Source organism: Eriocheir sinensis, unplaced genomic scaffold (assembly GCF_024679095.1).
Source record: "Eriocheir sinensis breed Jianghai 21 unplaced genomic scaffold, ASM2467909v1 Scaffold409, whole genome shotgun sequence".
NCBI classification, from domain to species: Eukaryota; Metazoa; Arthropoda; class Malacostraca; order Decapoda; family Varunidae; genus Eriocheir; species Eriocheir sinensis.
In genome coordinates, this window is record NW_026111731.1 from 281,966 (window position 1) to 293,903 (window position 11,938).

The 11,938-nt window shown below is 44.7% G+C and overlaps 2 protein-coding genes across 2 annotated transcripts; both read right to left on the reverse strand.

Annotated features, from left to right (window-relative positions):
* Positions 1 to 6,561: 6,561 nt before the first annotated feature.
* Positions 6,562 to 7,959, reverse strand: LOC126992159 (uncharacterized). The gene has a single exon (XM_050850815.1). It carries the CDS (start codon positions 7,755 to 7,757, stop codon positions 6,579 to 6,581), a length of 1,179 nt encoding a protein of 392 aa, XP_050706772.1. The 5' UTR covers positions 7,758 to 7,959; the 3' UTR covers positions 6,562 to 6,578.
* Positions 7,622 to 11,062, reverse strand: LOC126992160 (uncharacterized). Its single transcript, XM_050850816.1, has 2 exons — positions 9,429 to 11,062; positions 7,622 to 7,757 (listed from the first exon to the last, which is right to left on the reverse strand). The coding sequence occupies exon 1, from the start codon at positions 10,427 to 10,429 to the stop codon at positions 9,434 to 9,436; it is 996 nt and encodes a 331-aa protein (XP_050706773.1). The 5' UTR covers positions 10,430 to 11,062; the 3' UTR covers positions 7,622 to 7,757; positions 9,429 to 9,433.
* Positions 11,063 to 11,938: the final 876 nt, after the last annotated feature.

Consider the following 11,938-nt stretch of genomic DNA (forward strand, 5'->3'; position numbering starts at 1 on the left):
TTTTTTTTTACAGCTAAAGAGACAGTTCAAAGGTAAATAAATAAATATATATATATATATATATATATATATATATATATATATATATATATATATATATATATATATATATATATATATATATATAAAAAAGCCCGCTACTCACTGCTCCTGAATAGAGGTCAAAGGAGTGTCCATCTTGAAGGGGTAAACTGGGATAATCTAGTGATTCATGAGGGCCAGAACTGCGGATTGGAGAGCCAGGAGAACCAGGTAGAAATGTCTTACAATAATTTAGTTAGAGTAATAGTAGAGGGGCAAGAACAGCATATACCACAGCGAACACTTAGAAAAGAAAACAATGATCCTAAGTGGATGACTCGTGGACTAAAACACGAGATTGGGTTAAAGAAGGGAATTTATCAGAAAATAAAGAATGGTGAAACACATCTCAGGGGCCGATACGTCGAACTGTCTAGATTAGTTAAGAAAAACACCAGGATAGCAAAAAAGAACTATGAGATCAAATTAGCAAATGAGGCGAAAAGTAATCCTAAGGGCTTCTTTCAGATGTATAGAACAAAAACACGGGAAAAAATTGGACCGCTGAAAACAAACACAGGGGAGCTAGTAGAAAATTACGAAAATATGAGCACATTGTTGAACGACTACTTCCTTTCAGTATTCACACAGGAGGATCGAACGACTATACCGGAAAGAGTTCAGGTGTACGAGGGCGGGGATGGCGATAAATTGAGGGATATAATCATTACCAGGCAAGTAGTTCAGGATGAGATAGATAAGCTTAAGAACAAGTCGCCAGGTCCTGACGGGATATTTCCGAGGGTATTAAAGGAGTTAGGTGATGTACTCAGTGACCCACTAACCAACATCTTTAAGATGTCGGTAAATACTGGCTATGTGCCGAACCTATGGAAAGTAGCTAATGTGACGCCGATTTTTAAAAAGGGGGACAGGTCAGTTGCTTCAAACCATCGCCCAATTAGCTTAACATCGGTTATAGGGAAGATGCTGGAGTCCATAATAGCCAGGAACATTCGGGAGCATTTAGAGAAACATAGCTTAATTCGCGACTCGCAGCATGGGTTCACAAAAGATAGGTCATGCCTCACCAATCTCTTGTCCTTCTACAATAAAGTATTTGAGGCGGTTGACAGAGATGAAAATTATGATGTAATCTATCTTGATTTTAGTAAAGCGTTTGACAAAGTTCCTCACCAACGACTGTTGCTTAAATTACAGGCTCACGGAGTAGAGGGTAAAGTTTTGAACTGGGTCAAGGCGTGGCTTAGCAATAGGAAGCAAAGAGTGCAAATCAATGGTAAAAGATCTGACTGGGGATGTGTTACGAGTGGGGTCCCACAAGGCTCGGTATTAGGTCCACTTTTGTTTATTATTTATATCAATGACTTAGATACAGGAATTAGTAGTGATGTTAGTAAATTTGCAGATGATACCAAGATCGGTAGAGTAATTAAGTCGGATCAGGACGCTAGTATTCTCCAAGGTGAACTCAACAGATTGTATGACTGGGCGGATAAATGGCAGATGGAGTTCAATGTAGGGAAGTGCAGTATTCTGAGTGTAGGTAGGAACAACCCCTCACATAACTATTGCTTAAATGACACTCTCATAAGTAGGTCTGGGTGCGAGAGGGATTTAGGGGTCTTAGTGAGCTCTGATCTCCGTCCAAGGGCACAATGCATTCAAGCTAGAAATCGAGCTAATAGGGTACTGGGATTTATTTCAAGGAGCGTAAGCAACAGAAGCCCCGAAGTCTTCCTCAAACTATATTTAGCATTAGTTAGACCTCATCTTGACTATGCGGTTCAGTTCTGGTCACCTTACTATAGAATGGATATCAAAATGTTAGAATCGGTGCAGAGGAGAATGACTAAGATGATTCAGGGGTTGAGAAACTTGCCATACGATGGAAGACTCAAACAGTTAAACTTGCATTCTCTAGAAAGGCGAAGGGTGCGTGGAGACATGATCGAGGTTTATAAATGGATGAAGGGCTTTAATAAGGGAGACATTCATAAGGTTTTGTTGGTAAGAGAACCGGGCAGGACACGAAGTAACGGGTTTAAACTGGATAAATTCAGATTCAACAGGGACATAGGCAAAAATTGGTCTACTAACAGGGTGGTGGATGAGTGGAATAGGCTTAGCAGTCATGTGGTGAGTGCCAATACAATTGTCACATTAAAAAATAGACTAGATAAATTCATGGACAGCGATATTAGGTGGGGTTAGATACACGGGAGCTTAGGGTCAAAGGAGCTGCCTCGTACAGGCCTACCGGCCTCTTGTAGACTCCTACGTTCTTATGTTCTTATGTTCTTATGTTCAAAAAGAGAGGTCAATTTCGGGAGGAGAGGTGTCCTGATACCCTCCTCTTGAAAGAGTTCAAGTCGTAGGCAGGAGGAAGTACAGATGAAGGAAGATTGTTCCAGAGTTTACCATCGTGAGGGATGAAAGGGTGAAGATGCTGGTTGACTCTTGCTTTGGACAGTAAAGGGATGAGCATGAGTAGAAAGTCGTGTGCAGCGGGGCCACGGGATGGGGGGAGGCATGCAGTTAGCAAGTTCAGAAGAGCAGTCAGAATGAAAATATCGATAGATAATAGAAAGAGAGGCAACATGTCGGCGAAATTTGAGAGGTAGAAGACTATCAGTATGAGGAGGAGAGCTGATGAGACGAAGAGCCTTTGACTCCACTCTGTCAAGGAGAGTTGTGTGAGAGGACCCCCCCCCACACATGAGATGCATACTCCATACGAGGGCGGACAAGGCTCCTGTAAATGGATAGCAACTGTGCGGGGGAGAAGAACTGGCGGAGACGGTACAGAACGCCCAGCCTTGAGGAAGTTGATTTAGTAAGAGATATGCAGTTTCCAGTTGAGATTTTGAGTTAAGGATAGACCGAGAATGTTTTGTGTTGAGGAAGGTGATAGGTGAGTGTTGTCAAAGAATAGGGGATAGTTGTTTGGAAGATTGTGTCGAGTGGATAGGTGGAGAAACTGTGTTTTTGAAGCGTTGCAGGACACCAGGTTCCTCTTGCCCCAATCGGAAATAATAGTAAGGTTTGAGGCTAAGCGTTCTGTTGCCTCCAGCATTGAATCGTTAAGTTCCTGTAGGGTGGGTCTCCTATTAAAAGAAGTTGAGTAATGCAGAGTGGAATCATCGGCGTAGGAATGGATAGGACAGTTCGTTTTGGAAAGAAGATCATCAATGAACAACAGAAAGAGAGTGGGAGATCGGAGAGAACCCTGTGGGACACCACTGTTAATAGGTTTAGGGGAAGAACAGTGACCGTCCACCACAGCAGAAATAGAACGGTCAGAAAGGAAACTGGAGATAAAGGTACAGAGAGAAGGATAGAAACCGTAGGAGGGTAGTTTGGAAAGCAAAGATTTGTGCCAGACCCTATCAAAAGCTTTTGATATGTCCAGCGCAATTGCAAAGGTTTCACCGAAACGTCTAAGAGAGGATGACCAAGAGTCAGTTAGAAAGGCAAGGAAATCACCAGTAGAACGCCCCTTGCGGAACCCATACTGGCGATCTGATAGGAGGTTAGAAGTGGAAAGGTGCTTTTGAGTCTTCCGGTTAAGGATTGATTCAAAAGCTTTAGATAGACAGGAGAGTAAAGCTATAGGGCGGTAGTTTGGAGGGATTGGAACGGTCACCCTTTTTAGGCACAAGTTTTACAAGGGCATACTTCCAGCAGGAAGGAAAGGTAGATGTTGATAGGCAGAGACGAAAGAGTTTGACCAGGCAGGGTGTCAGCACGGAAGCGCAGTTTTTTAAGGACAATAGGAGGCACTCCATCAGGTCCATAAACCTTCTGAGAGTTGAGGCCAGAGAGGGCATAGAAAACATCATAAGGAAGAATTTTAATAACAGGCATAAAGGAGTCAGAGGGGGGAAGAGTAGGAGGAATATGCCTAGAATCGTCCAGGGTGGAGTTCTTACAGAAAATTTGAGTGAAGAGTTCAGCCTTAGAGACAGATGAGACGGCAGTGCTGCCGTCAGGGTTAAGGAGAGGATGGAAAGAGAAAGAAGTGAAAGTGCTTCAAAGTATCGCCCAATTAGCTTAATATCGGTTATAGGCAAGATGCTGGAGCCCATAATAGCCAGGAACATTCGGGAGCATCTAGAGAAACATAGCTTAATTCACGACTCGCAGCATGGGTTCACGAAAGGTAGGTCATGCCTCACCAATTTCTTGTCCTTCTACAATAAAGTATTTGAGGCGGTAGACAGAGATGGAAATTATGATGTAATATATTTTGATTTAATTAAAGCGTTTGACAAAGTTCCTCACCAACGGCTGTTGCTTAAATTACAGGCTCACGGAGTAGAGGGTAAAGTTTTGAACTGGGTCAAGGCGTGGCTTAGCAATAGGAAGCAAAGAGTGGAAATCAATGGTAAAAGATCTGACTGGGGATGTGTTACGAGTGAGGTCCCACAAGGCTCGGTATTAGGTCCACTTTTGTTTATTATTTATATCAATGACTTAGATACAAGAATTAGCAGTGATGTCAGTAAGTTTGCAGATGATACCAAGATCGGTAGAGTAATCGAGTCGGATTAGGACGCTAGTATTCTCAAGGGTGAACTAAACAGATTGTATGACTGGGCGGATAAATGGCAGATGGAGTTCAGTGTAGGGAAGTGCAGTATTCTGAGTGTAGGTAGGAACAACCCCTCACATGACTATTGCTTAAATGACACTCCCATAAGTAGGTCTGGGTGCGAGAGGGATTTAGGGGTCTTAGTGAGCTCTGATCTCCGTCCAAGGGCACAATGCATTCAAGCTAGAAATCGAGCAAATAGGGTACTGGGATTTATTTCAAGGAGCGTAAGCAACAGAAGCGCCGAAGTCTTCCTCAAACTATATTCAGCATTAGTTAGACCTCATCTTGACTATGCGGTTCAGTTATGGTCACCTTACTATAGAATGGACATCAAAATGTTAGAATCGGTGCAGAGGAGGATGACTTGGATGATTCAGGGATTGAGAAACTTGCCATACGAGGAAAGACTCAAACAGTTAAATTAGCATTCTCTAGAAAAGCGAAGGGTGCGTGGAGACATGATCGAGGTTTATAAATGGATGAAGGGTTTTAATAAGGGAGACATTCATAAGGTTTTGTTGGTAAGAGAACTGGGTAGGACACGAAGTAATGCGTTTAACTGGATAAATTCAGATTCAACAGGGACATAGGCAAAAATTGGTTTACAAACAGGGTGGTGTATGAGTGGAATGGGCTTAGCAGTCATGTGGTGAGTGCCAATATAATTTGTTGGGACCCAGAATATGGACAAACAGAAGACGACCATAGCAGCACAGTTAATTAATAGTGACCCCAATCAGAGGCTAATACCGAGTGGAGATATGGAGACAGGAATTGTAAATATGATAGGAGAGGAAAGGAAAGCAATTAGTCAGATATACAAAGTTGTAAACATCTGATAAGCACTAACACTACTGAGAGGTTATGGAAAATACCCAGACCCACATACAGAAAACAGATACCCAGTAGGCGTGGTCAGGAAGTGTGGATAACCATTCAAGAGGACTCTAACATGTCACGTGTGGTGTGACGAAATGCTATAAGCGAATAACTGAAAAGAGAAGTCACTGTGGGAGTGTCTTAAGAGTGCATCACGAATAAGCAGGAGAAGTAGACAATACAACATAATGAGCGAGCCAATGGTTGTTGACAGGAAGTATTGGCTACTGGTTATGTAGGAAATGAAGGCGTGTCAAGGATGTAGTTCCGCCTCAAGCAAGGAAAAATGTGACCTAGACAACAGTGGTATGGGCAGACCGAGCCTTGCACTCGCTTCAAACAGTGCTGCTGCTCACTCAGCTGACAATGGCTGTTGTGATCTTAATCGTGAGTAGAAATTCGAGAATCTAAGGGAAACCGACTGTATTGTCCTGGAGATTATAATGTAGGAGATGTGTAGTAGGATTGTGATTATTTTATTGCGATGTAAAGCAAAGGTAGAAACCACTGGGTGTGGTATAATTGATGAAGTACATTAGACTTACCGCAGGTCAGTTAAAATGTGCTTCGAATTTTGGGAAGCAAATCACTTCTGCTTGAAGGGAGCTCTCACATGAGATACGCTTTGCTGCCTCACACCACCAGACTTTAAAGAGTACGATCACCCACATGAAAAGTAAGTTACCATGTCCCGTCACTGAAAGTGCTTCAACCATATGACACTGCAAAGTGGAGGGCGGGAGTGGAGGGCATGTGAAAGCTCCCTTCTAGCAGAAGTGATTTGCTTCCCAAAATTCGAAGCACATTTCAACTGACCTGCGGTAAGTCTCATGTACTTCATCAATTTTACGTCAGCAAATCACTGTTCTGCTAGAGGGCGCTTCCCCATGAGATTTTGAAGCCATGTGGGTGTCGTACTTTGACAGGTAGAAGGTACAGTTAGTTGGGAATGAGGGAAAAAATACAACCAAGACCCAAATTTCAATACAATAAATAGTCTACAAATCATGTACCTTGCCACAAGGATAATGACACCTCCATCTCAACCAAGGCTCAGATTCTACTGCAGAACAGCTTCTTGAAAAACGTCGCGTTCCGGAACAATTTCCTTATCGTAATACTTGGCAAAAGTGGCCTCCTTAGACCAGCCAGCCTTCGCCATGATGTGGGTGATTGGCACAGCCATGGCCTTGGCTTTTGACGCTGCAGCAGGACGAACACTGCCAGCCGAGTACTTTTCAGTGTCTACTCCCGACATACGAAGCACTTCTCTGAGCCATCTTGCAATTGTGTCTTTCGTCACGGGTTTGTGTGGCTTGATGAAGCTGATAAGCAAGGTTCCCGTTTCCTTATCCAGGCCACTTCTTAATTGTTCAGTTCTTGTAATGTACATTTTCAATGTTTCACACACACACAACCTACAGTCCTTAGCATATGCTTTAAAGGTCACAGCCCGCACATTGAATTTTGGCCTACATTGTTTAATATTTCCCCCCAGCCAGACACAAATATAATCCTGTCTAATGCGGATGTCTCCCAACAGTAACAAATGTAATGTTTGCACTCTGGCAGCTTGTGTGAGGGCCATAAGCATTGCAAGTTTTAGCGTCAGTTCCTTAAGGGAAAGAGAGCACAATGGTTCCATAGTTCGTAGTTGATGGAGCACCAGCTGGACGTCCCAAGTCTCCGCATATCTAGGTGTTGAAGGCCTTAGGTTGAAAACTCTTCTAAAGAACCTGCTGACAAGAGGGTGATTGCCTGCTCTGTAACCATCGACAACTATCCCCAGCGAAGATAGGGCTCCCCGCGCCGTGTTAACAGAGTCATAGCCCACACCTCTGTGGAAAGTGTCAGACAGAAAGTTTACAATATCAGTTACAGTGGGAGTAAGGGGATTGATGTGCCATCTATTGCAAGACTGGAGCCACCTGTTGATATGTGGCCGGTACTGCTTCGCAGTTGAACCTCTCCAGGAGGCCATGAGAATGTCTGTACCTGCCGCAGAAATGCCTCGGTCTCGTAGCTGTTGCCGGACAAGAGACATGCCATCAGCCTGGTGTGTTTCAGGATGGGGTGCTCCTCCCCTGTGGATGGCTGACGCAGTGTGTTCATCCCTCTCGGTATGAGGCGCGGTTCCTGAACGAGCATCCTGAGCAGAGTCCCCATCCACGGTTGGGATGGCCACACTGGCGCAATCAACCATCCCCTTGCTGCCTCTGCTCGTATTTTGTGGAGGCATCTAGCAATCAGAGCAAAGGGAGGAAAGGCATAGATGAGTTCAAATTGAGACCAACATATTGAAAAAGCATCAAAGTGTTCTGCCTCTGGATCAGGTTTCCATGAGCAAAAACGAGGCACTTGTTTATTTAGTCTGGAAGCAAAGAGATCAATATTTGGGACTCCAAAGATCTGACAAAGGTCTCTAAAAAGATCCTCACTCAATTTCCACTCATGCCTGTTATTGAATGTCCGAGACGCATTATCAGCCACCAGATTAGCTCTACCAGGCACATGGGAGCATGTAATCCAGACATCATTCAATGCACACCAGTTCCAAATGTCAAGGCAGATGTCACGACACATTGCAGATCTCGTGCCACCCATCTCATTCACATAGTGAACGGCTGTAGTGTTATCACAAAACACCCCAACATGTTTTCCTTGAAGCTGATGTGCAAACGACTTTAGTGTCAGTAATATGGCTTGGAGTTCCTTCACATTGATGTGGAAAACTGCCTCCGTTAAGGACCATCTCCCATTGATTTGTTGATCATTTAAAGAACCACCCCAACCTAAATTTGAGGCATCAGTAAAAAGATCTATTTCAGTACCTCTCCGAAAAATCCTTCTGTATTCCACTGCAACGTTACATAACCACCACTGCAGATCCCTCTTCATATCCTGTGTGATGATCATCCATTTGTCAAAATTTTCGTTAACCTTCTTTAATGCCGAAATCTTTGCGGATTCCAACCTCCGATAGTGCAGTTTCCCCATTTCAACTGCTGGAATGACTGCAACCAATTTCCCAATTACTTTGGCCACATCCCTGATTTTTGTTTTATCACAGTCAAGTAAGTCCTTGCAACTCTGAGCGATTTTCTGTTTCCTCCGTTCAGGCAATGTCACAGTCATCGTCTCTGAATCAGTGACGTTCCCCAAATACTCCAAACGTCTAGAAGGCATCAAGACAGATTTCTCAGCATTGATACAGAAACCCATCTTACTAAGAAGTTCTACCGTGGCACGTACACTCTCATGACATCCCTCGAAAGAGCTGTGAAATAAGCGTGTCATCAATGAAACTCGTGATAATATGACCCATTTCTCTCAGTTTAGCAAAAATTGGTTTCATTAATTTGGTGAAAAGGCGAGGACCTTCTGCAACGCCATTGGGAAGACAGGTGAACTGATAGATTTTTCCTTGCCATTTAAAGCACAGAAACCTTTGCTGCTCTTCCGCTCTAGTGACAGAATAGTATGCGTGTCTAAGATCGACAGAGGCCATATAAGCATCTTTATTAATAAGCCAAATCGCTTGCTCAAAGTTTTCCATCTTGAAGTAATTGTAAGGAATGTGCTGATTAAGTTTCTCCAGATTAAGGATCAATCTAAACCCTCCATCCTTCTTCTTACGCAAGAAAATGGGGGAAAGGATTTGCCCTTCCTGTCTGTGGGTTTCCTTCATCACCTTGAGCTCTAGCAGTTTCACAATTTCCTGACAAATAATTGACTGTTCTTCTTCACTAAAAACATACTCAATATCCTCAGCAAACAAGGGACCAATGTGAGCTACAGAAATGTCAAGATGGCAATGGGCAACAATGTCCAGAATAATAGCGTCACTTGTTATTGTATGCCACTCATTCACAAAGTATTGAGGTCTGCCAGCTTCAAATGTATGACCCACCTGATTTATTGCCGGGGATTGCTGCGTCCCCGGCCTCGCGAGTTTTTTGCCTCCGAGCCCTGCCGTGAGTAGGGCTGCCGGTGATCACTCCGGTGTCCATATGTCCGCTGTCCATAAGGGTGGAACCTGGATGCCAATCCTTTGTAGGGGAACTTTCCGAAGGAGCCTCTGACCTTCCCCGCACCAAATTTCCAAGTGGGTAGCGGTTTCTTCATAATGATCTTGGTCTTCAGCTTCTCAGAGTCCTCAATGTTCTTGGCAGATTGGGACACGTCATCACCAAACACAAATCTAGTCATAGGCACCTTGTCGGAGCACAGGTGAGAGTACCTCTGATTAATCTCGCGCTTGATGACGAAGCGACGGGTCAGATTGTTCCTATGGTTGGCATGACCAAGCAATGCCAGAGCACCATTCAGCATGCCTACTTCATGGGCCACATCTGGACGGCCATCCTGGGCAATCCTATCCAGCACTGTGAGGGACTTAGTCAGAATAGTGGCAGCTTTGATGATGTCCTTGCTTACCTCTTTCATGCGAAAATCCCCCTTTTTGGCATCTGCCTTCAGCGCATCCAAAACTTGCGAGTTACAATCTACAGGAGCCAAAGCGTGACAGTTACCGGGCCTCCTGGCAGAGTCATCATCCAAAATCTCCTTGTACTCCTCGTCTCGCAAGCCGTTGTCGAACACATGGTTCACCATGTCTGCGACCTGCTTGTCAATGTCAACAGAAACATCGTCCACAGGTCCGTAAGTCTTGGCGCACTGCAGGAGGACACTACCTGGCACAATGTCATCTTGAGAGTCATCGTCATCACTAGACACACGATGGTCAGGCGACTTAAACCCAGAAAACCCCGCGGCCGAACCAGAACAAGGCACCTCCACGGGCGTGTTTACACTGTCAAGGGTGGCGGCGACATCAGCGCCCCCGCCAGTAGCCCCGCTGCTCTCCTTCAACTTCTCCACATCGCCCCGCAAGGCAAGCAAAGTGTCCATCAGCAGCTTCCAATCCGGAGCACTAGCTTCCTCCCGTGAGGTGGAAGGCAGAGAGAGGTTAGGTGGAGGGGCAGATTCGCCTCCACTGCCAGTCACGTGATCCCGGGCATGCTGTCGGCTCTTTCGAGAACAATCCCGGTGGGAAGGTCCTGGACGCAGATGAGCCTCCCATATGCGAGGATTCTTTCCTCACATCCTTGCTACGGCCAGGGGTTACCTCCGTGCCCGACAGCCGAGTACCGTGGGCACCGCTCGGGACATCATACATGGCGGTTTGAGGTGGAGTCCTCGAGGCAGCTCACCAGCAGGTAGGGAGTCGTAAACTCCACATGTGCACCCGGATGGGCACTCACTAGTCCTCGAGGCAGCTCACCAGCAGGCAGGGAGTCGTAAACTCCACGTGTGCACCAGGATGGGCACTCACCAGTCCTCGAGGCAGCTCACCAGCAGGCAGGGAGTCGTAAACTCCACGAGTGCACCAGGATGGGCACTCACCCGCCCCTACACGGGTAACGGGTGGTGTTGCAGCCAGCTCCTAAATGGATAACAGGCTGTGGCGAAGCCTTGCCGCTCCAAAAAGGATAACGGGATGAAGGCCGCCAACTCTTGACTCAGGGTAGATGAACAGCGGGAGCATCACGTCTGGTCAGCGTGAAAACAACTCAGCAACTGGTGGTGTGAGGCAGCAAAGCGTATCTCATGGGGAAGCGCCCTCTAGCAGAATAATGATTTGCTGACGTAAAATTTGGTGTTTCCGTGACTTGTAGTAGATTATACTATAGGAATGTGTTATTAGGATGTGAGGAGAGTACTTAAACATTGTGATGTAAGCAGAGAGAAACAAACCACTGCTTGTGGAATGACGAGTGTTATTATTATTGACAACAACTGAGCACAAATTGTAGTATTATGTTTAAAGACATGTCGTTTGTCATATGTTGTATCCATGAATATCCTGAATATGCCAGCGTTATGATCGTCTGGGCATAGAATATTGCGTAAGGCAATTACTTTAATTTAATTTTAAATAAATGTGTATTTTATTTTCCCCTTGTTTATCCCCGAACACCAGTCTCCAATAACAACTTAAGCCGGATCATGCTACCAGGGATACGAGACGGTGAGATCATTTATGGAGTAATTAATGAGAGATAAAAGAGTTGTTTTAATACAAGCTAATGCAAATGAAATAAAAAAGTAAGAATTGAAATACAAGAAAAGAAGGATCCAAAAAATTGTCACATTCAAAAATAGATTAGATAAATTCATGGACAGCGATATTAGGTGGGGTTAGATACACGGGAGCTACACGGGAGCTTAGGCTCAGAGGAGCTGCCTCGTACAGGCCTACCGGCCTCCTGCAGACTCCTATGTTCTTATGTTCTTATGTTTTTATGTACATTTTGAAGCTAGGTTAAGCAATTAAATCTCCTTCTCTTGGCCTTGTAGGGAGAAAAGAATGAGTCTTGTGTGACCCAAAATACAATAACAGTGTATAAACTCAGTAAA

What these genes read in the sequence shown, in the direction of transcription:
- LOC126992159 (XM_050850815.1), bottom strand. Translation starts at nt 7,757, where the DNA reads ATGCCTCCACAAAATACGAGCAGAGGCAGCAAGGGGATGGTTGATTGC.
- LOC126992160 (XM_050850816.1), bottom strand. Translation starts at nt 10,429, where the DNA reads ATGGACACTTTGCTTGCCTTGCGGGGCGATGTGGAGAAGTTGAAGGAG.